At 54.8% G+C, this 27,413-nt stretch overlaps 1 protein-coding gene across 1 annotated transcript in view; it reads left to right on the top strand.

The window, feature by feature from the left end:
* Nucleotides 1-580: 580 nt before the first annotated feature.
* The window catches only part of Fads2 (fatty acid desaturase 2), a 28,559-nt gene continuing 1,726 nt past the window's right edge, over nucleotides 581-27,413 (top strand). The window contains exons 1-11 of the mRNA XM_047516929.1: nucleotides 581-983; nucleotides 6,999-7,109; nucleotides 8,642-8,839; nucleotides 8,955-9,056; nucleotides 13,485-13,610; nucleotides 21,911-21,971; nucleotides 22,236-22,312; nucleotides 25,730-25,827; nucleotides 26,050-26,146; nucleotides 26,436-26,515; nucleotides 27,189-27,314. Of these exons, the coding sequence (XP_047372885.1) occupies nucleotides 777-983; nucleotides 6,999-7,109; nucleotides 8,642-8,839; nucleotides 8,955-9,056; nucleotides 13,485-13,610; nucleotides 21,911-21,971; nucleotides 22,236-22,312; nucleotides 25,730-25,827; nucleotides 26,050-26,146; nucleotides 26,436-26,515; nucleotides 27,189-27,314 (1,283 nt within the window). The 5' untranslated portion in view covers nucleotides 581-776. The remainder of the gene's footprint in view (nucleotides 984-6,998; nucleotides 7,110-8,641; nucleotides 8,840-8,954; nucleotides 9,057-13,484; nucleotides 13,611-21,910; nucleotides 21,972-22,235; nucleotides 22,313-25,729; nucleotides 25,828-26,049; nucleotides 26,147-26,435; nucleotides 26,516-27,188; nucleotides 27,315-27,413) is intronic.

Genomic DNA, 27,413 nt, shown 5'->3' with positions numbered 1-27,413 from the left:
GTCGGGGAGCGGACCTCACCAGCTCGTAGCCCTGGCGCTGCCCGCCCGCCTGCTAGCCTGCTGGCGTGGGCGGCGGCTGAACCCTCTTTGTGCGCGCATCAGGTGCAAACCCCCGAAGCGTCTGGCGTGCGCGCACGCGCCCCGGAGCTCGCAGAGCCTAGTTGCCGCCCCTGATCTGCCCCTCTGGGATCTCCTTCTGGGCCCAGGACTGCATGGGGGGAGGGAGGAGGTCGGACACGTAGCGGGCCTCGCCGCAGGGCTCGACTCCACGCGGGCGGGCGGGGGAGCCGGGGACCCGCCGCTCCAGCCCGCTGGCCTTCGAAAGATCCTCCTGGGCCAATGGCAGGCGGGGCGACGCGCCCTGATTGGTGCAGGCGCTCTGCTGATCACTGTGGAAACCCGGGCGGCGGGGAACGCGGGAGGATGCGGAGCCCCGGGCGGGGGGAGCTGGAGGGGCGGGAGGAGGAGGCGTCGAGGCCGTGAGCAACCCGGGAGTTTTTACTGGAGGCAAAAGTCGTAGCGGGCGGGCTGAGGGTGGGGCGGAGGAAGGGAACCGCTTGGGGGCACCGGGAAACCGGGATACACCGGAGGGAAGGCAGGGATACTCGCAAGGCGAGGAGGAGCGAAGGCGAGGGGAGGGGTCGCGGTGGGAGGAGGAGTAGGAGAAGACAAAAGCCGAAAGCGAGGAGGGTGCGGGCCAGGAGGGAAAGGTCCGTGCAGCCAGCCACCGGCTCCGGGAAACCGCAGCGCACGAAGCATCCCGGTGGGCAGGCAGCATGGGGAAGGGGGGGAACCAGGGCGAGGGCGCCACCGAGCGCGAGGCGCCGATGCCCACCTTCAGCTGGGAGGAGATTCAGAAGCACAACCTGCGCACCGACAAGTGGCTCGTCATCGATCGCAAGGTCTACAACGTCACCAAATGGTCCACGCGGCACCCGGGGGGCCACCGGGTCATCGCGCACTATGCGGGAGAAGATGCTACGGTAAGAGTCTGGGGGCTCCAGCTACCCTTCTCTGCTGCTGGCGGGATCGGGAGCCCGGGGTTCCTGGGCGCCAAACAGACCTCAGGCTCTGAATCGAGCTCGGGACGTCCAGGAGGGAAGGAAAGTGAATCTCCTGCGCCCATCCCGCGCCCAGAATCGCCCTCCTCTGGGCCAACCGGGCCGACGTGGGGTGGGGGTCGAATTTTTGGACCCCGGGGGCCAGCGCCGAGGTGGAGGTCCCAGCGGGGGTAACTGCACAGCTGCCGCGCGTGCTGAGACCCACGCGTCCACTCCTTCCGCGGGTTCAGCCTGAGCCGGGCACTCTCCAAAGGGGGCGCTCCGGCCTCAGGGCTTTGGCGCTCCCAGCTCGGAAGATGGCCACCCTTGGGCGCCGCGGAAAGGAGCGGGAGAGCTAGCAACTCTGTGTGTGGTACTCGGCGCGCGTACCGCACTCTCCAGCCAGGCTAGGGGGCGGAGAAGGGAAGCTTGTCCCTGGCCGGAGCTCGCTCCTGCTTGGACTCTTGTTTGAGAAGGTCCGCAATGGCTGCCCCGGAGAGACAGCTTAGTAGCTCAGGTTCCCACGCTCCCAAGAATTATCTGGACCCACCTCAAGAACCGGTCTTCTGGGACCCCCGGGTGGAGAGCTGGTGGAAGTCCGAGAACGGGGCTGGAGTCTGCAAAGCCCAGGTGCAGAGAGGGTGCCGGGAGCCGGAATTTAGCAGCAGTCGGCAGGCTTGGCAACAGGTCCATCTGCCTCCAAGGTTACTCTCGGACGTTCAACTCAATGGCCCTCTGTTTTTAAATCCTACCGGGAACGCACTTCCCTCATCTTGCACTGTCAAAGATAATGGGCTCTGGGACCTCTCCAGAGCCAGTGCTGCCCCTCCTACCCACACCACGTGTGTGGCTCAGCAATTACACAGCAGCCCCACCTGGGCAGCCCCCAGTCTGAAATCCTGGCATTAAGGTTCAACCGGAGCCCCCCAGGACTCAGAGGGGGAAGAGAGAGAAGACCAGAAATAAGAATGGGAGAAAGGGGCGTTGCTTGATGGAGCTGAGCTGGAGTAGGCAAAAAGGTGGACTGGGACAGAGAACTTGGGCACGGTGAATAGGGGAGAGGCTGAAAGGAGGGATAAACTTGACCCGGATCATTTCACCTTGTGGTCTAGGATGCTGACCTGTCTGTGCTCTTTTGCTGTTCAGGGTGTATCCTAGTTCTTGACTTCCCCACCTCTTTTCTCATGGTGGCGACCAGACCAGGCAGTCATACTCCGGACAGTTTAGTGGACTGGTGGCTTTGGTGGGCAAGATTGAGAAGAGGGCCTCCCACAGCCCCATAGCCTACAGTTCCGTCCCCAGCTTGTTTTACCCGCTCATGTACACTACTTGAGCCCAGGAGGGCTGGTGATGCCAATCAGAATTTAGGTGGGTGTAAGCTTTTCACACGCTTTCACTACTAGCTCATTTGGACTTTTCTGCAACCTACTGGTTGCGGTCTTTCCACCTGTCCCCTGGTTGGGGTCTTTCCACTGTTCTTTGTTGCTGGACTTGTGCTAGCCTGTTCATGACTCCATAGGTAAGTTGGAGTCCCTGGCCTTCCAGTCTCTCACCAGAGTTTCCTAGAAGGAAAGTTCGAGCATGATACATTTGGTCTGATTATTCCATTTTCATCCAATAATCATTTTCTTATGTGGAAGCTCAATCTGTCAGTTGCCTTGAACTTTATAGTTATTTCACTCCTTGTTCTGGATGTTGCCAGTGTTTTCCTGACCTTCGAAATGAGTTTCCTCCAAGAGTCTGTGCCCACATCCACCCATTGAGTACTGGGATGCCTGACTCTTCCATGCCTCCGCTCTGTCTCACAAGTTTGAGCTAAAAATGTAACAGTTTCTTTATTTCTGATCTTGCCCCAGAGCTTTCTGTATAAATTTCATTGGTGGTAAATCTTGCAACCTGGGTGTTAGTTGCCGGTTGTAGGAAAGCTAGACTGGTAGTCAGAGCGGGCTGCAGACAGTCTGCAATTGGAGAAAGATGTGATCACTGGAATGGTCCCGCTACTGAGCCCCTGTCCTCATAGGTAAGATACACCTGTACCCACTTCAATGAGACATTTGAGGCAAAGTAAGCACCACACAATGCCATGTGGTGTTATCAGACAGATGACAATAAAAGTGAGAATTATGAGATCATTAGAAAGTAAAGTATGCAAAGAAGAATTTGGAAGGAAAAAAGTGTACATCTACATTAACTATTTTATTGTAGCAAAATATAAAGACAACCCCAATCTTACTGCCTTCCATAGTAAGATTTCTCGGGCCTGGAATACCACTGGGGATGTAATTGAATAATGATAGAGTGAACAACTGGGTTCTTTTCGGCAATTTGATTTTTTTTTTAAAACTCTCTGGGACCAAGTTTGAAAAAGGCATTGGGCAGCATGGGGATATGGGAAGGGAATTCCGGAAAGAGGCAGGAGTAGTTGGTGGGAATCAAGAGGGCTTTGTCCGACCTCTCAAGCAAGTGGCTTTGTCCTTTGGGGCCCAGACTTCTTCCTGGGAGCTCAAGAAATGAGTCAGAGTATTTGTGGACCAAGCAGAGTTTTGGGAGGGACTGATCAGCATACAGATTGGTACCCCTTTAATACCTTGCTCTGAGCCACTCACAGTGCAGTGACATCCAAACAAAGGACTGGAAAGAGCAGCCAGAAGTTAAGAAAGCCATTTTGGGGGACAATGCAGGTGTCAGAAGGGGATTTTCTGTTTCAACAGAAAAGAAGACCTCAGAGGTTAGGACCCACCTCTTCCCCCAAAGGAGGGAACAGTTGTCCTTGGATTTTCCTGCAGAAGTTAGTCCTTGACTATGTTTATAATAAAAAGTCACGTGGCTGGGTGCTCTGGTACACACCTGTAGTCCCAGCTGCTGGGGAGACTGAGGCAGGAAGTTGGAGCCCAGGAGTTGGAGGCCAACCTAGTCAATATAACAAGCTCCTGTATCTTTAAAAAAAAAAGTCACTTAATTTTTGCCACTCATAAAGTGCATTCATATGTGTTATCTTATCTCGTTTAATCCTTGGATCAGCTGTGTAGATGTTTCTCATTATTAAGGTTCAGAAACCTTGTTCAAGCAGTGGGGCTTAAACGCTAAACTCAGGACCTTCTGGCACCCAGTCCTCTGGACTCAGCTTCCCTCTCTTCCTCTCTCCTGTCCTATTTCTATCTCTCTGATCTCTTCCCTCCATTCCCTGGAGCTTCTCTGGTCTTTGCCGGACTGTGGGCACGAAGAACCCTCACCTGTGCCTCAAAAGTGTGTCTACTCTTCCTCGAAGTCCCCACCACTACACAGCGTCCCCCACTTGGGACTTTGGTCTTCATCCACAAGTCATCAAACATTCATTGAGAGTCTCCATGACTCTGAGCTAGGCCCTGGCAAGAAGATGAATAATTCACAGAAGTGACCTGAATCTCCTGGATTCGCTTCCCTCCTCGCTCTCAAGCTTTGCTTGACTCTGGACCTCTCGGCACTCGTCTTCTCCCTCCCCAGCTGGCTTTGTCCCTTTTCCTGCCTTGTCTGCCTGGCTCACCTCTAAAATCAAGGGAAGGCAAGAGGAGGCCAGAGGCATGCTCCCGCTTCACGCTAGCTCCTGTGCTGTTCTTGTGAAAAGGCAGCAACTGGTGTCCACGGGGCTGGAGGGTCGAGGTATTCAGGGGAGAGAGCCTGGGTGTGAGTCTCGGCCTTGTGCATTCCTAGCCCGGGGGCGGTTCTGTCTCCTCACTGAGATCTAGTGGGCAGAGGCTTGGCCCTGCTGGCTGCAGCTCAGTGAAGGACCCCAGGCCCAGTCCCAGCATCCCTTCTCTTCTCTCGTGTCCCAGATCCTCTTGCTAGAAAGGCTTTGGCTTCTCTCCCTGGTCAGACCAGGACAGAACTTGGTTCCAATTCTTGTTCCAAAATCAACATTTGGGTTGGTTCTCTCTTGCCCTGTACCATGGCCTGCCTTGTAATAACTAGACATCCCTGTCCCAAAGAGATGTTGGGACACCTCTGCAAGTGGGTGAGGCACATTTATGGCAACTTAAAAGTAGGGAAGATGAACACTTGCTTTGACTGAGGTCTTTGTATGAACAGAGGAAAGATCTAGAATAAATGCAGAGAGTTGAAGCTCTGACCAGCTGATCCCTGCAGAGTGACCATGGACAAGTGACTTCACCAACCTAGGCCTCCTTTCTCATCTCCAAATGAGGACCAGTAGTGGCATATGATGTAGGCCACTCGCGTGGCTCAGTGACCTTAGCGCATGGCAGCTAGGACAACCACAGAGGTGGGGGTGCTGGAGATGGAGAAGAACCCTGGTGTTCCAGGGTGTGAGCGGGGCTGTGTGACACAGTAGATGAAGACAGAACAGGACTGCAGGCTGGGAAGTCTCCTGGGATCAGAGGGTGACAGCTGTGGGCTTTGGGGCCCTTCAGGTCCCTGTGAGTCCAGGTGCCCAGGTAGGGCTGCGGAAGCCGTGTCTGGCCCTTGGAAAGGGCTGAGGTGAGCACGCTTGCAAGCTACTGGGCTTTGCCTTTCAGTGAATCGCTGAGAAGAATCGTTTAGTCATCAGACTTCGCAGTCGCTCTTCAGGTACTTCCTGTTGGTGTCTCAAAGGCCTTGGTTTGATGTGACGGGGACACACGGAGGGGCCCTGGCTTTGTAATTTTCCTCCAGAGGGGAGTCTTTCAAGCTAAAGCACTGCAGTTTGTATGTCTTTTTAGTTTCTTTTAGTCTAGACCATTCTCCCACGTCCCACCGTCCCGCCCCACTCCCACCCCCTGCCATTGTCTTGGTTTTTCTCATCCATTCCCATGGTGCCATTAGGCTCCATCTTCCTTCCTGGTAACCACTCTATTCCAGTGAAGAGTTGGTTTCTTCTTTTCTTTCTTTTTTTTTTTTTTCTTTTTTTTGGTACTGGGGATTGAACTCGGGCATTTGACCACTGAGCCACACCCCAGCCCTTTTAAATATTTTATTTAGAGACAGGGTCTCACTGAGTTGCTTAGCACCTTACCATTGCTGAGGCTGGCTTTGAACTGGAGATCCTCCTGCCTCAGCCTCCCAAGCCCCTGGGATTACAGGCATGTGCCACCATGCCCAGCTTGAGTGAATAGTTTGATGTGGGGTAAACCTTGTGCCACTGGAACATCCTATTGTTTAGCCACAGGGGCACCTGGTGCCAGCTTATCTCTAGTAGAGATGCTATATTTGGATGAGATCTTGTATTTAATATATATAATATGTACAGAAAAAGTTGGAAGGAAAGTCGCTGAAATTATTAGCAATGGTGGCCACTTTTCTTGTTGGTATTTATTTCCGTCTTTTTCTTCTGTGCGCTTGCTGATTTTCCCCAGACTCAGCGTATTTTTGCTGCATCCTTGGGAGAGTAAAACGCACAACGTGAGAGTGACGTGAGGGAAAACTTGGGAAGTAAGGAAACTAAAGTGGGGCCCAGCACCCCTCCCTTGCCACGTACTTAAGAGTCCAAGGCTCTTTTCAGGAGTGCTTTGTCCGTAGTTCCCTGTTGACTTTGTTTACTCTGCCGTCCTGAGCGTATTTTCCGCGTCGTGGTCGTCTTTGGTCTCCCTGTTTTCATTGGTAATCGGGGGCATGTGGGTGAGGAGCTCCCGGGGCTGGTGGCTGGTGTGATTTGCGAGGCACCCAACTTAGGAGTAGGCCCGGCTTCCGCCTCCCCAAGCCCTGTGGGTGCAGCTCCCTGGAGGCGTATCTGCCTCCCTGACCCTTGGCCAGCTCCAGGCCCCATGTCAGCGCCGCCCGAGGATTGCTACTGATTGCCATTAGAGGCCAACACTGAGGGATCTGCCTCGGATGAGACCCGAGTGAGCACTGGGGGCCAGAGGGTGGGACGCCCTGCGGGGTGTGGACGTAGACCTAGAACTGCTGCTGCTGAGCACTGTCCTCCCCGGGGCCGGAGAAGCAGGCAGAGGGCCGGGCTCATCCTCACTTTGCTCCCCTGTTCCCCAGGATGCCTTCCGTGCCTTCCACCCTGACCTCGACTTTGTCCGAAAGTTCCTGAAGCCCCTGCTGATTGGTGAACTGGCCCCGGAGGAGCCCAGCCTGGACCATGGCAAGAGCGTGAGTGGAACTTGAAACCTGAGCAGGGTTGGGGATCCTGGGGAGAGTCCCTCGCTCTGGGGCCACCGTGTGGGGACAGGGGGCCTTTGGGCCCGTCCAGGAGGAGCCGCCACCGAGCACCTGGGGCCACAGCTGACCTCAGACCTCCCAGGGACAGCCAGGGCCTGGCAGCAGCTAGTGGCATCCCTCACTGACAGCTTGCTTCATTTTCCTCCTCCTCCTTCTCTTCTTTCCAGAAAGATGCAGGATGCTGGGTCTGGACAATCTAGGAGTAAATGTGGGAACAGGAAGAGAATATCAGGCAGTGGCCAGTGTGGCTCAGTGGTCACTTTGGAAAGTGACCGTCGTGTAGTCATTTGTTAATCATCTTCTGGGTGCTGGGCTTCCGGGATGGCAATATGTAAAGAACCACCTGGGCCCCACGGGGTTACCCTGTCCAATGTGAAGGAGCCCGCAGGCCACCCGCGTGTAAATGATGGCGTCGCCGTGCTTCCGAGTTTCTGCACGCTCGCCGTTGCTGGGCCCTCCCTTCTCCTCCCAGTCCTAGCCTTCTGCTCAGAAAGCCCAGTTCTAGGGGCTGGGGAGGTAGCTCAGTTGGTAGAGTGCTTGCCTTGTAAGCACAAGGCCCTGGCACCCCAAAAAAAGAAAGCCCAGTTCTATCCTGGTCCTAAGCAGGAATGAGGCATCCACCTGGTCCCTGCCTCAAGCCTGTGTGACCCTACCTTGTCCCTGATAGAGTGTGTCCAGAGCATCGTGAGGTCTGCACAAGCCCACCTGTGTCCCTAGAGCAGGGGAAATCCTGCTTATCATCAGGCAGGGCCTTGGAGGCTGCGTGCAGCCCTGGTGCTGGCAGATAACGGGGTCGGTTGATCCTCTCTGCTCTTGGGCTGCTGTGGCCCCTGCCAGCAGCATGAAGCTTTTCAGTGTTGTGTGACCACCCCACCGTCCAGCTCCGGAGCTTGTTTATCTTCTCAAACTGAAATTCCAAGTCTATGAAACAGCAGCTCCTCATTCCTACAGTCTCCTCTGTGCATTTGGCCACTCTCCAGACCTCGCCTAAGAGGAATCCTACAGTATTTGTCCTGCTGTGACCATGACTGACCTGTTTCACTCAGCACAATGTCTTCGAGGTTCCTCCATATTCTAGCATGTGTCAGAATTTCCTTCCTTTTTAAGGCTGAGTAATATTCCCTTGTACGTAGAGGCTGCATTTGGTCCAGCACTCATCGATCTGTGGGTGTTGGGTTGTTTCCACCTTCGCCTATTCTGAAAAACCTCTAAGAACACGGGTGCTTAAGATGCAAGCTTTTGAGTCTGATTCTTTTAGCCCTGGCAGTACACAGACACCAGCCTGTTTTACACACAGCTGGCGATGGCCGCTGCTGCAGTATGTGGTGGTCCACCTTCTGCAGGTTTGGGGGAGTGGATTGTCCCCTCTTGCCACAGCTTCTGAAGGGTGTCCTGTGTTCCAGACATCTGTCCTCTCGGGTGGTCAGGCCGCCGATTCCCTTCTCTGTGTTCTTGGTCAACAGGCTCAGATCACCGAGGACTTCCGGAACCTCAAGAAGACTGCCGAGGACATGAATCTGTTCAAGAGCAACCACCTGTTCTTCTTCCTCCTCCTGGCCCACATCATCGTCATGGAGAGCATCGCGTGGTTCACCGTCTTTTACTTCGGCAACGGCTGGATTCCTACGCTCATCACGGCCTTTATCCTTGCTACCTCTCAGGTGAGGCCCGACCCTCTCCCCTGTCCCTGGAAGTCCTGCCTGCTCCACCCCCAGGCTCCCCTGCCTCACGGAGGTCTGGTGCCTGTTTGCTGATTCTGTGTCCCTCTGTCCCCAGGCCCAAGCTGGATGGCTGCAACATGATTACGGCCATCTTTCTGTCTACAAGAAGTCCAAATGGAACCACATCGTCCACAAGTTTGTCATTGGCCACTTAAAGGTAACCCTCAGCAGCCCTGCCCTATCAGTTAGCAGTTTTCTCGGACACCAGGACCTGCTGGGTCCGTGCTCCAGGACCGCGTGGTGACAAGGCAGGCCCTCCCCAGCAGCGTCTTCCTCTGGGATGGGCCGTGCGGCAGCACGTGGGTCCTCTGTTCCTGCAGAGCATGACTTCGTACCAAGTCAGACCTGCCAAACCACATTTTTCTTTTTTTTTTTTTTTTTTCTCCTCATTGGGAGACAGATTATCACTGAGTTGCCCAGGCTGGCCTTGAACTTGCAATCCCCCTGCCTCGGCTTCCCGAGTCCCGGGAAGTCGCTGCCGCTGCCACAGCATGCGCCACTGCGTCTGGCACGTGTTCTAATTATAGAAGCAGACAGCCCCTCTTTTGTCTCGGCTCCGTCGGTCACATTGCTGGATGCTCCTTAGCTGTTAGTCTGGGGCCAGTGAAGAAGCCTTCTCTCCTGGGGACTGTCTATGCTTCCTGTCACTGTGGCGGGGAGCTGTTCCACACGCTGTGTTCCTGTTTTTCTGCTTTGGCTCTGGGAAGCGCGGAGCAACATCTGGAAGGGCGATTATCCTTGCTCTCTGTCTTTGGTTTGTTCGGCGTGCTTCACATGCTGGTTATCCTTTATCTTCATGTTAACTACTTTGTCACATCTAAGTCCTTTCTGTTAAACTCTTTGAAAACATGGGGTACGAAAGGCAGAGAGGGATGCCCCTTAACTTATGACAGAGTTATGTTCGGACGAACCCAACACATTCGTTGAAAGTGTATGTAGCCCCCTTAACTCACCTACCCACAGCTTAGCAACACAGCACGCCATGGGGTATTGGTTGCTTATTCTTAGATTTGTGGTTCACGGCCACTGCCCAGCATCAAGAGGGTACTGTAGTGCCTACCTCTAGCCTGGGAAAAGATCAGAATCCAAAGGATGGTTTCTACTGAATGCATATTACTTTCACACCATTATAAAATCAAAGAATCATATGTCAAGCCATTGTAAGTTGGGGACCGTCTGTATAAGTCATTAGATAAGGGACATCAAACTCTATGATGACCAGCTAAGCCAAAAGACAAAAAGTTGTTAAAAACTCAGAAGATAAGGCACAGATGGACCTGCAAGATTTGCCCCCTATAACTGTGTGCCTGCCAAGGCCAGAGCCAGGTCTCAGGCAAGCTGTGAGCTTCCCTGGTCTCCGGCACCCCTGGGTGAGGAGGCAGAACCGTAGAAAGAGGCAGTACTGCTCGGCAAGTTTGCAAAGAAGAGCTGCTTGCCGGTGACCTTGTGCTGATCTGATAGGCGTTATCTCCCTGGTTTTGGAAATGAGGACTTATCGTTCTTAGGAAATAGCTGGATACTCTTAGGGGAGGGCTAGCACGGGCCTGGCTGTTTCCTAAGAAGGCCTGGGTCCTGAAGGCTCCGTCCTCCCCGCCCTGGAGAGGAGCTCTGTGTCCAGGTCAAGCTTTCTGTGACCCACAGCTCCTGGCCCTGGGCTTGCCAGCTGTGGATCTGGCGGAGGGTGCCGAGCCCCGAGCTGGCCACCCAATCCTCGGCAGGCGTTTGGCTGGCTCTGAGCCTGAAAGGTCTGAGAACCTGGACTCCCTCCAGAACTTCAGGGCTGGAGGGCGAGGGTATGAATGCACGGCACTTTGTTCCGTTTTGTTCTGTGTTCCGCTGGACCAAACCCTTCTGGGCTTGGAGAGTAACATTTCGCTCCGCCCCGTGCTCTCCCCATGCCCTTGACAAAGATGGGCTGTGTCCTGTTTCTAGAATCTGGGGAGGGGCTGGAAGGCCTTTCCTGCCCCATGGCCTTGGGTCCTTGAAGAGTCCTGGAGCACAGCTCTTGCGTCAGATGGAAGACGAGAGCAGGACCCAGGACTAGGAAATTGGGATTCTGCGATGACAGAGACAAGGTCCTTGGGCTCAGGGACTTGGGTCTGTCATGTCTCGCCAGGCCCTTCTGGCTGTGTCCATGAGCTGTGTGCAGAGCTGGGCCAGGGGCCTGGCCGCGCAGCTCGCCGGGAGAGCCTCACAGCTGGCCTAAAACCTGGCTCTCTGCTCCCTGGGGAAGAGGGCTTTGTCTCTTGGTTCTCGGCTCCATTCTCAGGGCCCAGCAGAGCAGCTGGCTCAGAGCAGGCAGCGTTTCTCTGAATTCCGAGGACGCTGGCAGGCTCCACGGTGTCCTGGAGGAGGGGTTTTTGAAGGATAAGTAGGACTTTCCTTGGTGAAGCGTGGAAGAGAATCTCCACAGAGGAACTGCAGGAGCAAAAAAGCCTTTTCGTTACACCTGCGCCCAGTTCGGGGCCAGCCTCGCTGTCTCGCTTTTGTCCCTCTGATGATTCCCTGAACGCGCCTCTCCGGGTGCTGTGTTGTTTTTGCTTGGCTTTGATTTGCAGAGTGGGGGAGAGAACGGAGGCCCTGCGCACGCCCGGCCAGTGCTCTGCCCAGCTGCACCCCAGTCCTGTGTGGGCATATTGTCCACAGCCTGCTTGTCACATGGCCTTGCTCCTCAGTGTCCTCGTGCCAGGGACTTTTCCACTCGCTCCTTCCCAGGGAGTTCGTTCCTTCTGGCCTCAGATCGGGATGTGTCATCCGATTCCTCAAACCTCTGGGCTTTCACTCTCTGACGTTTCAGTTTTTGCTCTGATGGGTTTTGAGGCTTGCCTGTCCACAGGGGCCTGAGGTCACTGCAAAGGCCACAGCTGTTTGTAGCTGTCCCCACCCATGGCTGTGAGCGTCCCCAGGCTGCATTTGTGCCAAAAACACCTCCCAAGTAAAGTGTTTGCTTTTAGCAAACAGGCCACTTTGCAGATGGCCGGACCCTCGGCCCTTGCATGGATCTGGCCACCAGCAGTGCAGCCCTGATGCCTAAGGGTCAGCAAAGTCTGATTTCTTCCACTGCGCAACAGCCTTCGTGGAGGGACACACCTCTGCAGAATGATTCAGGAGCATGAGCCAGTGATGTCGCCAGCCGTGGCCTCGAAATAAACACCTTTGCTGTGTGAGCTCCTTGTCTCACGGAATCACAGCTTCATCTCAGCCAGCAGGATGGCCCTTCCCTGGCCCGTTGACAACTGTTTGTCAGCCCTGCCTAGAGCCTCCCGGTGTGACAGGCACCTTAGCTCAATAGTGTGGCTGAGCCTCCAAGACTCCAAAAAACAAAGAAAACGTTTTTTAAGAAATAATACGGCTACCATGCCGTTCACCCGTTGAACGCATACAGAGGGCTGGGGCTGGGCCTGGCCTGGGGCTGGGTGGTAGAGCACTTGCCTAGCATGTGTGAGGTGCTGGGTTTGATTCTCAGCTCCACATATAAATAAAGGTCCATCAACAATTAAGAAAAACATTAAAAAAAATAAATGAAGTATACAAATCCAGCCAGGTGCAGGGGCCAATCAGAAGGCTGAGGCAAGAGGATCACAAGTTTAAGTCTGGCCTTGGCAATGTGGTGAGAACTTGTCTCGAAATTTAAAAAATAGGAAGGGCTGGAGATGTAGTTCAGTGGTAGAGCGGCCCTGGGTTCCTTCCCCAGTGCTGCGAAAATAAATGAATATATTTGTAGCATATTCGTAATTAATGCCACCATCATCACAGTCAGTTTTAGAGCATCTTCTTTACCCCAAAATGAAATGCTGCACCCCTTCACCGTCACATCTCAGTCCGCCTTTCCCTCCTCACCCGCCGCCCCAGGCCTGGGCTGCTGCTGATCTTGTGTCCAGGTTTCACATCGTGGAAGGGCACACTGCGGGTCTTTGGCAACTGGCTCCTTTCGCTTGGTGTTGCCAGGTCCGTCCTGTTGCAGCACCTGCCCAACCTCTTTCTTTTTTAAGGTCTGGCCTTCTAGTGTAGCCACACTACATTTGATCTGTCCGTTCTTCTGTCGATGGACACTTGAGTAGTTTCTACTTTCTGGTTATTTTCAAAAAATGCTGCTGTGAACATTCACGCGTGGGTTCTTATGTGGACCTGCTTTCCTTTCTCTTAACTGTCCATCCAGAAGAGAACCTGCTAGGTCCCTGGGAGGGAAGACTTACCTCCCTGAGACCCTCTCCCCTTGCCCAACACCAGCACCCAAGGGGTGTGCCGTGGATGAGCCGGCCCGGAGCGCTCTGTGCCTGGCATTGGCCAACGCAGAGACCACCCTCTGCCCGGATGAACACCAGCACAGCTCACCCACATCACCATCGTATCATTGGCGAAGCTGAGGTGGGAGAGATGAAGGGTCTTCACTGCCTTTGGGGCTAAGCAGTACCGTGGGCTCAGAAGTGGGAGCTGATTCTCTCAGGGACCCAAGACACCGTCCCAGGTGTGATAGAGAAGTCGGCCTGTGTGTTGGAGGGGCTGGGAACGGGTCCGGCAGAGCCTGTCGCTGGTGAGCTTGGTCTGTGGGCTGGATGGCTCACCACAACCCCTCTCCCCGCAGGGTGCCTCGGCCAGGTGGTGGAACCATCGCCACTTCCAGCACCACGCCAAGCCCAACATCTTCAACAAGGATCCAGATGTGAAGATGCTTCACGTGTTTGTCCTCGGCGAATGGCAGGCTCTTGAGGTATGACCAAGGGGACAGCGTTGACATAAGAGGTGTCATAGAGGGGAGGAGAGGGATCCTGAAGGGTCGACCTGCAGGCAGGACATCGGCGTCTGATGCTCTTGGAACACTTTCCTAGGCACTGGATTATTCCCCCCGGGAGAGTAGGTGGAGGCGCCTCCCCTATAAATGCTGGATGCAGCTCCTTATCAGAGTGGTAGCCGCTTCCCTCCCTTCCACAGGGAATGTTTCAAGTTTAGCAGGAAGGCAAGGTTCCCGTGGGGATCCAGCTCATGTTAAGAAAACCATCTGGAGAATCGTAGCCCCCTGTGATTCTCCCATGTTGGGAGGAACCTGGGCCTGGCCTGGTCCATGCTGTCTCATCTGTAGATGAGAAATCGGGCCCACCGCGAGGACGGGATGTCTTCAGGGTCACACGGCTTACTGTTCAGTCTATGATAGGCCTGAGATCCTGACCGCTAGGCCATTTCCTACCATTCAAGCACAACATCTCATTTATATATATAAATAAATATATAAATATGTGTATATTTGTTCTAATTAGTTATACATGACAGTAGAATGCATTTTGACACATCATACGTAAATAGAGTGTGACTTTCTTATCTGGTTGTACATGATGTAGAGTTACATAGGTCCTGTGATCATATATGCACACAGGGTAATAATGTCTGATTCTACTATCACTCCTACCCCCATGCCTCCTCACCTCCCTTCGCTCCCCTCTGTCTAGTCCAAATTACCTCTATTCTCCACGTGGCTTATTGTGAATTAGCATCCACATGTCAGAGAAAACATTCCGCCTTTGGTTCTTTGGGATTGGCTTATTTTGCGTAGCATGATATTCTCCAATTCCATTCATTTACCAGCAAATGCCATAATTTCATTCTTTTTTAAGACTGATTAATACTCCGTTGTGTATATATACCACAGTTTCTTTATCCATTCATCTGTTGAAGTGCACCTAGGTTGGATCCATAGTTTAGCTATTGTGAGTCAAGCTGCTATAAACATTGATGTGGCTGCATCACTGTACTGTGCTTACTTTAAGTCCTTTGGGTCTAAACCTAGGAGTGGGATAACTGGGTCAAAAGGTGGGTCCATTCCAAGTTTTCTGAGGAATCTCCATACTGCTTTCCAAAGTGGTTGCTCCAATTTGCAGTCCCACCAGCAATGTATGAGGGTACCTTTTCCCCCACATCTTCATCAACATTTATTGTTGCTTGTATTTTTGATTATTGCCATTTGGACTGGAGTAAGATGGAATCTCAGTGTAGTTTTGATTTGCATTTCTCTAACTGCTAGAGATGTTGAACATTTTTTCATATGTTTGTTGATCGGTTGTATTTCTTCTTCTGTGAAGTGTCTATTCAGATCCTTAGGTGTTTTTTGAGTTCTTTATATATCCTGGAGATTAATGCTCTATCTGAGGTGTATGTGGTAAAGATTTTTTCCCATTCTGTAGGCTCTCTCTTCACATTATGATTGTCTCCTTTGCTGTGAAGAAACTTTTTAGTTTGAATCCACCCCATTTACTAATTCTTGATTGTACTTCTTGTGATTTAGGAGTCTTGTTAAGGAAGTCAGGTCCTAAGCCGACATGGTGAAGATTTGGGCCTACTTTTTCTTCTATTAGGCCCAGGGTCTCTGTTCTAGTACCTGTCTTTGATCCATTTTGAGTTGATTTTTGAGAGATGATAGACGGGGGTTTAATTTCATTTTGCTACATATGGATTTCCAGTTTTCCCAGCACCAGTTGGTGAAGAGGTTGTCTTTTCTCCATTGTATATTTTTGGCACCTTTGTCCAGTATGAATAACTGTATTTATGTGAGTTTGTCTCTGTGACTTCTATTCTGTACCATTGGTCTACATGTGTGTTTTGGAGCCAATACCATGCCGTTTTTGTTACTATTGCTCTGTAAGCCATCTCATTTTTGTATTAGTTCATGTTTTATATATCCTTGGTATAAATATTGAAGTAATGTAGAAACATATAAAATTAAAAAGTGATTCTCCTGTTACCTCCACCATACCATTTGCCCCAGGTCTCACAACCTTGAGGGTCACCCCCGTTGACAAGATGCCTGGGTCCTTCCTGATGTTTTCTAAGTGTGTATGAATACACATGTATCTGTCCCTTTAAAAACAAAATTTAAGCCATGCATGGTGGCACACACCTGCAATCCCAGCAACTCCGGAGGCTGAGGCAGGAGGATTGCAACTTCCAAGTCAGCCTCGGCAACTTGGCAAGAGCCTGGTCTCAAAAGACAAATAAGTAAATAAAAAGGACTGGGACATGCCCTTGGGTTCAAGCCCAAGTACTAAAATAAAAACAAAAATAAACCCAAAATTTAAAATAAATTCTGCCCTATATTCTGCAGCTTGCCACCTCTCCACATGTGGACCCTGCTCTAGGAGTCCAAAAGATTTTTATCCTTTTTATTGGCTGTGCAGTATTCATTTTGGGGGGAGGGAGGTACCAGGGATTGAATTTAGGGGCATTCAACCACTGAGCCCCATCCTCAGCCCTTTTTTGTATTATATTTAGAGACAGGGTCCCACTGAGTTGCTTAGCGCCTCACTTTTGCTGAGGCTGGCTTTGAACTCTCAATCCTCCTGCCTCAGCCTCCTGAGCTGCTGGGATTACAGGCGTGTGCCACCATCTGTGCAGTATTCTGGTTATTTTCTGTAGCATAGCACAGCCATTTCATTTCATAAGACAGGAAAATTTGGTGTTACTAATCTTAACTTTTTTTGTTTTTTGGAGCTGGTCATTGAACCCAGGACCTAGTACATGTTAAGCACGTGCTCTCCTACTGAGCTCTACCCCTCGTGCCTTTATTTTCTTTGAATAAAATTACTCCCAAATGCATTTAAAGAATGTTCTCATTGAACACTTTTTGATACTAGGAATGGAACCCAGGGGTCCTCCATCACTGAGCTGATTTTAAGATGCTGTAAGTTGCCCAGGTTGTCCTGGAACTTGGACTCATTCAGCCTCAGCCTTCTAAGCCTCTGAAATCATAGGTGTGCACTTCCCTGCCCAGCCACATTTTTTTTTTTTTTTTTAAGTAGAGCCTTTCTTTAAAAAAAAAAAAATATATATATATATATTACATATGCTTTGCATTTGGGGAGCACATTGGTAACCAAAGTCAGGAGATCTTTGTTGCTTTTATGCAGGCCTTAAAAATCAGTGCTCAGGGCTGGGGAGATAGCAAGCACAAGGCCTTGAGTTCAATCCCCAGTACTGCAAAAAAAAAAAAAAAAAATCAGTGCTCAGAGTGGGACCCAATAAGCATTCGCCACGTGAGGCAGATTCTCCCTTAGTAAACAGTGGCCTCTGAATGAGGTAGTATTGGCATCCAAGGCTTGGAACGCGGGGAGCAGAGGGCCCGTTCCCCAGCTCTGGTTTGAGCCCTTCTCTCCAGCAGACTTGGGTTTCCAGCGACAGCCCCGTCACAGGAAGTGAGCACGGTTCGGTACCTTGGGAGCACGGAGCCTCTGGCTGCCTGGGCAGGGATTTTATTTTCTGCCAAAATACAGGCCTTTGTTTTTCTTCTAGGAAACAGCTTGCTAGCTTTGATTAGCGGTGCCTAGATAGAGAAGAGATTAGCTGGAGGCTTTCTGATAGTGGAAATAAAGCCTTCCTTTCTCATGCGGTTCAGTTGGCTGTTCCGAGCCGTGTTTTCTGTGTCCCTAACAAATTAAACCTAGTCTCACCAGTTCTGCTTACAAGAAGGCTCCTTTCGCCTGGGCACGGTGGCCCGTGGAACCTCTTCTGACATCTCGCGTCTCAAATACTGGCCTCTGGGGTGGGAGGTTGTGAGGATCTGCCTTGTCCAGCTGCCAGTCAGGAGTGGAAAGGGCCCATGTTTCCTGGGTTCCTCGTCAGATGGTGCACTGTTACCCACAGGAAGCTCTGGTGTATTGACGGAGGTGACCGCTGACCTGATGGCTCTTGTTTCCTGTCAGCCCCACATATTACAGCAGGACCCTTGAGTCTGCCTTGCATGGCCAGGCCTTGGGGTCCTGAGCCACCACCCCAACCTCCAGAGCAAGGGTGCCTGCCAGGGCTCTTATCTCTGGGCTCAGATGACCAGAGCAGCCTGGCCAGGGCCCCGAGGGCTGTCCAGCATGAAGAGATGTCGACAGCCAGGTCTCGCCAGTGAGGCCCTTTTCCTAGGTAGTTCCTTACCTTTGGGTCTTATTTATGACTCCCAGGAGGATTTTTGGTTGTTTGTTTCATGTAGTAAAATATATTCACTTTCCTTCCCTATAGATGCTTTTCATCGCTTTTATACCTGGGGAGTTCTTCGTAGATGTTATTTTCAGTGTTTTATGGTTTATGTCTGAACACTTAGCTTCTGCCCAGTGGGATTTGACTGTGATAATGTTCTACATTTGCATTTCTCCAGGGTCAGCTGGGGGCCCCTGCACCCCTAAGGCACCCCTGAGGGATGGCATTGACTGATGCCCCGGATGATGGTGTGAGCCCTCCCCACGCCCAGACGTGATCTGGGCCCACGCTCATCTGGCCTCTGCACTTAATGACCCCTCAGAAGCTAGTGATGAGCCACTCACCTCTTCTCAGAAGCATGTGCGTCGATACATTTCCACTTCCAGGAACAGGGCCTCTCACCTACTCAAGTGCCTTTCTGTCTCTCTGGACAAGGGTCTGTGCTTTTTCGTCTCTTGGATGCTTCTTAAATTTTCATCCCTGTGATTGGATTTCCTCTGGTAGTCAGGAAAGTGATGGATAGTCTGACTAGTGTCACTGGCGTCTCTTCCTGACTCTAGTTTTTCAGTTGATTCCTTTGAGTTCCTAGAAAGACAGTCAAATCCTTGAAAATAAAGAAAATGTAGCTAGGTGGGGTGGCCTATGCCTGTCATCCCAATGACTTGGGAGGCTGAGGTAGGAGGATCACAAGTTCAAGGCCAGCCTCAACAACTTGGCGAGACCCTGTCTCAAGATATAACATAGAAAGGGCTGGTGATATTTCAGTGGTAGAGTGTCCCTGGGTTTGATCCCTAGTACCAAAAAAAGGGGGGGGCGGGGGAGGAGAACGAATTCTCTTTCTAATGGCTCTATCCTGTAAGTTCTGCTTCCGGTTTTAGTGCATCCATCGGGACTCTCCCGGCTGAGTTAGGCGCAGCAGTCTGATTTTGCTTTTCTTTGGCCCCTAGCATCGAGGGGAGCACGAGGCCATTATCCGCACAGCACTGTAAATGTCTGCCTGGGAGCCTCTTGCTCCTCCCATCTGGGGAGGTCCCGGCCCTCTGCCCATTGGCAGCTGAAGCCCCTGGCTTCCTGCAGATCCAGAACAGGCCACAGTGGCCAGTTCCCCTTGGAACAACTGTGGCCCTCCTCTCAGGGACCTTGGGTAGGGACTCTGCCGCTCTGCCCATGCCTGTGTTTTCCTCTGTGAGTTTGTGGGTTCCCAGAGGCCACCAGCGGCTTTCAGTAGCCCCCTCCCCCAGCTAGACACACAAGGAAGGCTCTTGACATTCCTCAGACATTTTGTTTCAAACCTGAACAGTCCCCTCCACACGCCCCTGGCACCGCTCTGGCCCTTGCCCATGGCTGGCCTTGTGGTCTCCGTCGTGGCTGAGCGCGGGGGGTCAGCCCAGCCACCAGGGCTGGCAGCACTGCCTTGGCCTGCGTCCCCGGCTATCGGCCTTGGCTTGGGAACGCCCTGTCCCTGTTCAAGGCAAACCTGGTGTGTGCCGCCATCTCCTTCTTGGGGTCCGATCACAGCAAGCCACCCACATCCTTGCCTACAGCCCAGCTGGCGAAGGCACCGTCTGGCTTCCCTCTCTCTACCCGCCGCACTTCGGGCCCTGTGGTCCCAGCTGAGAGGAAGGCTGACTTGCCCACCAGCTCTGCAGGCCCAGCACGTGATGAGCACCACCACATGCACCAGCCCTGGGTCCTCGCTTAGCTGGTGAGGCTGGAGCTGAGGCTCTGCACAAAGCAGAGAAAGGCCGTGCCGTCACTCAGCCGTCCCTCTGACCCAGAGACACTTGGGAAATGTGCTTTGGGGGTCATCCAGCTTTCCGATCAGTGAGGAAGCCAGGAACTCTCCTTCCTGGCCCTGCTTCCTAAAAGAGCTCTCTTCTCATCCCTCCGCGCTCAATGGCAAGGTGTTGGCAAAGAAAAGCAGGCCCGAGAGCTAGTCCCGGGCAGAGCTGGATGGCCTCAAAGCCATAGTGGTGCTTTCTGATCTTGGGGCAAGAGTGCTGCGGTCCCCAGTCCCCTGACAGACCGCCTCACGGCTGCCTCGTTGGAGGCCGTCAGAGGGGCAGATGTGTTGCTGTGTCACTTGGTGTACACAGACATGACCATGACTAACACTCATTTGCGACCCCATAGTGCTTTGCTCTCCATTCCATCCGCTGGGCCCTCACAACCCTACATAGTGTCAAACCTCACCTTGCAACAGGAACCCGGAGCTCAGGAGGTGGTGCAGTTGGCTCAAATGATGAGCAGCTCCTAAATCCTGAGCCCCTGCCTCCTGAGGTGACCCTAAGTCACTCTGGAGCATTGAAGAGCCACATGTGGGAGCTGGCAGTGTGTGAGTCACCATAAGCCAATGAAAACGGTGTGTCATGCAAATGCAGCTTCAAATAAATTCCCTGGGTGCCCCCTACCTCGTGCCACTCAGCAGTCTGGACATTCCCAAGTCCCTCTAGGGGAACCCTCTGGCCTCTACTGGCGTGGCGGCTGCTTTTAGTGCCCAGTCTCTGAGAGGAAAGAGATGCTCTGTGGACTGAGACGTGTGGGCAGCGGGTGGCCAGGTCTGAGAAGCCTGAGGCCTGGTTCCCTGGCTGCTGGGAGGAGGTTAGAAAAGGGCCCAGGGCCTGTTTTGTGGCCTGCAGCCTCCCGGGAACCTTGGGGCTCTGCAGTCGCCCACTCTGGCCACTTTCCCTTGCTGGCCCTTCTCCTCCCTCCCTGCACTGGGTCATCATGAAAGGCTTCTCCGAGACCTCCCTGGCTTGGCCTCTGCAACACCAACTTCAGCCCTGACCTCAATGACAGGCTGTGTGCACAGGGACGACCTGTGGGCGTGAGTGAGGTCCTCACCAGGGCACAGGAGTCGCAGGGAACAGAGGGATCGCTCTGGCAGTGCCTTGGCCGGGTGTGCTGCGGCCGTGGCCTCTGGCACCAAGATTCCAGACCTAGGCGAGGCTGGACTTTGTCCCTCCTCACTCCCCCTCCCTTGCCAGAGCCCTGTCCTCTGTGTTGTCACTAGACGCCACTGAGTTTCCTCCCATCTGAAACTCACTTTGATCTCCAGACTCCAATAGCAGGAATGGCCACTGTCTGCAGAGGGTGGCTCTGGCCTTGGCACCCAGGGAGGGGTGGATGAGGAAAGTGTCCTGGGGTCAGCACTAGGTCTTATGAGTTTCCTCGGGTCTCAGCCCTCACAGAGCAGGTGGGCTGTTCCTAGGGGCTGGCCTGAGGGACTAAGGAGCCAGGTAAGCAGGGGGAGTCCTCGGTGCCTGTGCTGTGTGGCCGTCTCTGTTCCGTTGGCATTACCCAGCTGTACTGGGAAGGAGTGATTAACTCTTAGACATCTCAGGGCTGCTGAGTGTGGTGGTGCACGTCTGCGATCCCAGGCACTCGAGAGGCAGAAGTCAGAGGATTGCAAAGGCAGGTTGGGCAACGTAGCAAGACCCTGTTTCAAAACAAAATTCAAAGGGCTGGAGCTACAGCTCAGTGGTAGAATGCCCCTGGGTTCAATCCCCAGTACCAAAAAGAAAAAGGAAGGAAGAAGGAAGGGAGGGAAGGAGGGAGGGAGGGAGGGGAAAGAACTTAATTTGGGGGTAGCTCCAGGGAGTAGATGCTCCCAGGCTGATGACACTGTCCAGTCCCAGCCCATACTGGGTTCTCCCAGCTGCTGTGGACTCCAGGGAGTTCCCCAGGGAGACCTAGAGGCTTTTCCTACCCCCACGGGGATGGAGAAGGCTGAGGAGCTCCTTCTGGGTACCTGCAGCCAGTGTGAGTTTTCTGGTCCCAGCCAGGCCTACTTATCGTGGTCTTGGGCCTCTGAGCCTGAGCCTGGTCAGCACTGTCCCTTGGGCCTGCAGAGGATTCTGGCCAGTGGGTGCTGGCCCAGGAGCCAGGGTGAGGAGTGTTGGCCCCTGTTGGCTCGCAGGCCCAGGGTGCAGATTGGCAGGGAGGGAACGGAGGCCTGTCCTGAGCAGGGGGCGGTGGCTGCAGAGCGTGGGTGGGGGGAGCTCAGGAGGCTGGGCCCGGGAGGCTGGTGCTCACTGCCCCTCTCTCCTTCCTCCTCAGTACGGCAAGAAGAAGCTGAAATACCTTCCCTACAACCACCAACACAAGTACTTCTTCCTGAGTGAGTGCTGGGCGCCTGCCCCGTCCCCGCCTCTCACCCGTGTGGCAGCTGTCCCTTCCAGACAGAACGCAACACCACCTCCGTCAGCAGGGGCCACGGCAGCCAGAGCTGGCCACATGGCAGATGCGGCCCTGGGTTGCCACCCCGTCCTCCCCCTCGGGCAGAGCTGTCCCGTGTCCCGCCCCTGCCGGGCTCCTGGGATCCCTGGGCCGGGCCGGGCGGGCGGAGCGGGCCGCCTCTAAGCGCCTCTGCTCTCTCCCGCAGTCGGGCCGCCGCTGCTCATCCCCCTGTATTTCCAGTATCAGATCATCATGACCATGATCGTTCACAGGCACTGGGTGGTGAGTCCGGGGCTGGCTGGGGGCGGGCACAGGGCGGCTGGGGCTCGGCACCCAGGGCTCCTGCACTGTGCCCCACGTGGCTCTGCGGGCCTGGGCCTGCCTGCTCACACCAGGGCCCGGAAGGCCACAGCATGCTGGTCGCAAGGATCCCCCAACGCATCCACGCAGGGCAGCCTCTGCCTTTGAAAGCTCCCGGAGGCCCTGTGGTGGGCACAGAGCCCAGCCAGCCTGCCCTCCGCGTCCCCGAGGGGCTCCGAGCCTTGTCGTCCCACAGTCTGCTTGAGAAGTGGGCAGCAGCCGGGCATTGGCTAAGAAGACAGGCATGTGCCTTTGCCAAGACTGTGTGACAAAGCACCGTGGGCCGGGTGGCTTCAGCAAACAGGGATTCACAGTCTGGCGGCTGGAAGGCCTGCCTCGGGGTGGCGGCAGGGCTGGTCCTTCCAGGGCTGTGAGGGGAAGACCGGTTCCAAGCCCCTCTCCATGGCTGCTGGAGGCCATCTTCCTCCCTCCGTGTGTACTGTGTGTGTCCAGCATCCCCTTTTCTTATAAGGACACCAGTCCTACTGGATTAAGGCCCATCCTAATGACCTCCTTTTAACTAAGTTGTGCCAGCAACGGCGCTCTTTCCAAATAAGGCCACCTTCTGAAGTTCTAGGGTTCAGAACTTCAGCGTACAAATTGGGGGTACACAATTCAACCTAAAATAACAGGCTTACAGGCGTCTCCTGATTCTGCTTCCAAAGAGGGAGAGTGGCCCTGACCGGGGACCGTGCAGCGTTGCGCCCGAGGGAACCCTGGGATTTATGTACAGGTGCAGTCATGATTTTGCGCAGGGTGATAACATGCTAACCTGTGGGCACGGCAGGGTTCACTGTGACAGGGACACGGCTCCTGCGCTCAGCAGAGGGCAGGCGAGTGGTCACTCAGTAGGTCTTGCTGGCCCCTCCTTCCCTCCTTCCCTCCCTCCCTCCCTCCCTCCTTCCCTCCCTCCCTCCCTCCCTCCCTCCCTCCCTCCTTCCCTCCCTCCCTCCCTCCCTCCCTCCCTCCCTCCTTCCCTCCTTCCCTCCCTCCCTCCCTCCCTCCTTCCCTCCCTCCCTCCCTCCCTCCCTCCCTCCTCCTTCCCTCCTTCCCTCCTTCCCTCCTTCCTTCCTTCCCTCCTTTTTTTTTTTTTTTTTTTAACTGCTTGCTCCATAAGGAACAAAGCGTGGCATAGGAAGAGCAGGAAAGGAGATCAGACTACATCCCTAAAAGGTATCAGGTGGCAGAGCCAGGGGCACCTGGGGGCCCTCGGGCCTGTCAGCCCCAACCGGAGCTGCTCTGTTGAGCCATTTGGCAACGTCCGGAGTCATTTTTGAGGTCACGCCTTGGAGATGGGAAGGCACGTCTGGCATCCAGCCAGGGAGGGTGCGCGACATCCGCCATGCCTAGGACAGCCCGTCCCGCAAAGCATCATCCAGGTGGCTGTAGTGTGGAGCCCCAGAAGCCCTGGCCTCAAGGAAAGAGCTTTTGGGGGTTTTTTTGGTGTGTGTGTACCACAGATGAACTAAGGGGCACTTAACCACTGAACCACCTCCCCAGCCCTTTTTATTTTTTATTTTGAGATAAGGCCTCACAAAGTTGCTGAGGTTGGCCTCTAACCTTCCATCCTCCTGCCTCAGCCTTCGGAGCTGCTGGGATTACAGGCGTGCACCACCGTGCCTGGCTTCTTAAGAGCTGTGAGGAAGGCCTCTGAGGGGAGGTGTTTGCCACCCTGCCAAAGGGACCCGTGTCCACCTTCATGACTGTCATTGGCACCCTGACCACTTCTTGAAGCTCTTCCTAATCCTTTCCCAGCCCCCACCCCACCCCTCTGGCTCTCCTGCCCCCTCTGCTCCTGCTTGGTGGCTTCCCTGCATCTCCTTCGTCCCTGTCCTGGAGCCAGTGGTCCCCGTAGGCATATGTCACTCAACACAAAACTCAACAAGCATCAACCCCCACCCCCACTTATTTATATATGTGCCCGTGAAAACACACACACACACACACACACACACACACACACACACACGAAAATGAAGGAAAACAGGAGCAGAACTTGCAACGTCTATCTCCCCAGCCTCCTTGGAGACCACCTCCTTGGACCTGGCCGTCCTGCCCTCTACCACTGCTGGCCCTTCCCACTCTCCCTCGCCAGCCTCTCCTAAGCTGCCTCTCCCCCTTTTCTGCTCAGCCTGTGGCACCCCAACCCTGCTCACCTGGGCTGACACCAGGGCCAGCCCAGGTTCCTCACAACCAAGCAGCCATCCAATATGGCCACTTCTGCCTCCTACACAGTTCTGGAATCTGTCACCTCTTCCTCCACAGTGCAGGTCCTGATTTAGGACCCTGTCATTTCACGCCTGGGCTACTGAAATCACCTCTAATCTCCTGACTGCACTTTGGTAGGATCAATTTCAAGACACCAGTGTGATCCTCTTTTCCCACTGTGCTTCCAACGGTGGTTCTCCATTGCCCAAGAGGGGCAGTCCCCGAGCCACACACGTGCCACCGCACCCCTCACCTCAGCATTGGTATTTAAGCACGGCCTGGGCACGCCTTCCAGATGCAAGGATCAATCTGTGCAGAGACCCCGAGGCGGGAATGAGCTGGCTCGGTGCTGAGGAGAGGGGCTCCCAATCCTGCAGAGCTCTGGGCCACTTGGGGTGAATGAGAGGGTGTTGCAGGAGAGAGAAGGGGTCTTCTTGGAGGCAAGGGTGCACAAGGACAAGCAGGAGAGCTGTGGACCGGCCAAGACACGTGGCTGGGCTAGCAGAGGAAGTGGAGAGATGGACTCTGCAGACTGCCTGCCTGTGGCGGGACCGGCGCGTCAGTGAGAGATGATGTCCAAGCTCAGAACCCTGTTACCACCCACCCCAGGAAGGGAGCGGGAGGCTGGAGAGGGCGTGTGGGGAGAGGCCTGCCCCGTGTCTGAGGTTACTGGGAGGGCCTGGAGGGAGGTCAGGGACGGACAGTCCCCTGGCCTTTGCCCTCCATGTTTTCATGCTGGAGCGAGAGGTGAGGACGCAGATCCAGGTGCTGGTGAGCAGAGGCGGGGCTGAGGGCAGCGTGGCCTGGCCATGCGTTGGTGGGAGGGCAGAGCAGAGCCACACCTTTAGAATCCCCTGGACCCCTCGAGGCTGCTGGCCCCGCAGCTCCCCATGGCCGCCTCACTGCGGGTGTCCCCTTACCTTGGGAACCAAGGCAGTTGGGAAGCCCAGGAAAACAGGTGGTGTTCGGGGAGGTGCCCCATCTCCGCGGGCCTGGTGCCCACCTGCCGGAGGCCTGTTGGGGTTGGTTTGCACGCCTGCGCTTAGCAGTGAGGTGTGTGCACATCTGGCTGGGCACGCCGTGCCAGGGAGGGCAGGCCAGGCCCACGTCTGCTCTCCTTTCCTCCCACAGGACCTGGCCTGGGCCATCAGCTACTACGTCCGTTTCTTCTGCACCTACGTCCCTTTCTATGGCATCCTGGGATCCCTCCTTTTCCTCAACTTCATCAGGTGCCACAGCTTGGCTGCCTAATCCCTGGGCCCTTTAGAGCACTGGCGTCCATGGGGATAAACAGGCATATGCACTTGGTCCTGGGACCCCATCCTGGCGGTGCAGCAGCCAGGGGCCAAGCCCTGCCCCTGCCTCGGCTGGGGGGGACGAGTCTGCTCCCACAAGGCTGGGCCCAGGGAGGGTCCTCGGAGGTCGCCGTGCTGAGCTGGGCTCTCTTCCAGGTTCCTGGAGAGCCACTGGTTTGTGTGGGTCACACAGATGAATCACATCGTCATGGAGATTGAGCTTGACCACTACCGCGACTGGTTTAGCAGCCAGGTGAGGGAAGGCAGAGCTGGTCACCGGGCTCATGGTGACCCTGCACTCAGTGTCCTCGCCCCCGACGTGGTTGCACCTGGACCAGCTGTTCTGGGTTTTCCCCGGGGGCCCCCTGTGTCCTGCTGGCAGCCTTAGGGCTAAGCAAGAAAGGGTGACAAGAAGCCTCAAGAGGGACAGGTGGGGGAATGTGGCCAGGCTGAGGCCCCTGGTAAGGTGGGGCCTCATGGGACCGAGGCAGCCCCATGATCCCCTCCTGTCCCTGGCCACTCAGCCCCGCTCTGCTCCGCAGCTGGCGGCCACCTGCAACGTGGAGCAGTCCTTCTTCAACGACTGGTTCAGCGGGCACCTCAACTTCCAGATCGAGCACCAGTGAGCAAGCCCCGGCGAGGCCGAGGGAGGCTGGGAGGGAAGTGGCCGCTGGGTAGCGGGCAGCCTGCGGGACTCTCTCCCGCCTCCGCAAGGTCACCGCCCCGACTTAGAGCACAACTCCGCAGCCACCCTCACTGAGGTCAGGAGAGGCGCCCCGGCCGTCCCCACGGCATCGGGCCAGACCCTGGGCCACACAGCCACAGTAACGAGCACGCTCCTGGACGTGAGATGGGAGCTGGGTAGTTGGCAAGTGCGTGCCCAAACATTCCATGCCCAGACACCTCCTGATCCTGCGAGGCTTGCAGTGCAGGGATAATTGGTCCCGTTTCATTGGCAGAAAAACTGAGGCCCAACTACATAGCTCTCCTGGAACACAGGTGGCCGAGGGCGCTGCCTCTGCGCCCCTCGTCCCTGTCTCACCTGTCATTGTTCTTCCCGTCTCCCATCTGTTTCTTGTGTTTCCTGCTTTTGGGAAACATGACATTTCTGTCTCTGGCCACCTAGACTCCAGCTTTCTGGAGCAGACACACCTGCTCACAAACAGCCCCCATCCACAGCCCCGGCGGACCCTCGGGAGGAGGCTTGTCCTGGCTGCAGACAGGGCCTCCCTGGGCCGGGGCGGCGGGGAGCGGCTGGGGGCACCCTCACACCGCGCCTGCCTGCGCTCCCCCAGCCTCTTCCCCACCATGCCCCGGCACAACCTGCACAAGATCGCGCCCCTGGTGAAGTCTCTGTGCGCCAAGCATGGCATCCAGTACCAGGAGAAGCCTCTGCTGCGGGCCCTGCTGGACATCATCAGGTAAGCGGCCGGAGTCCGCAGGTGCGGAGCTCCCAGAGGGGCCAGGATGTCCACAGCTGGGACTGCATGGAAGGCAGGGCCCTCCCAGGGTGTCCCCTG

The sequence above is a fragment of the Sciurus carolinensis genome, chromosome 11 (assembly GCF_902686445.1).
Source record: "Sciurus carolinensis chromosome 11, mSciCar1.2, whole genome shotgun sequence".
Classification (NCBI taxonomy): domain Eukaryota; kingdom Metazoa; phylum Chordata; class Mammalia; order Rodentia; family Sciuridae; genus Sciurus; species Sciurus carolinensis.
This window is presented reverse-complemented; position numbering and strand designations above follow the sequence as displayed.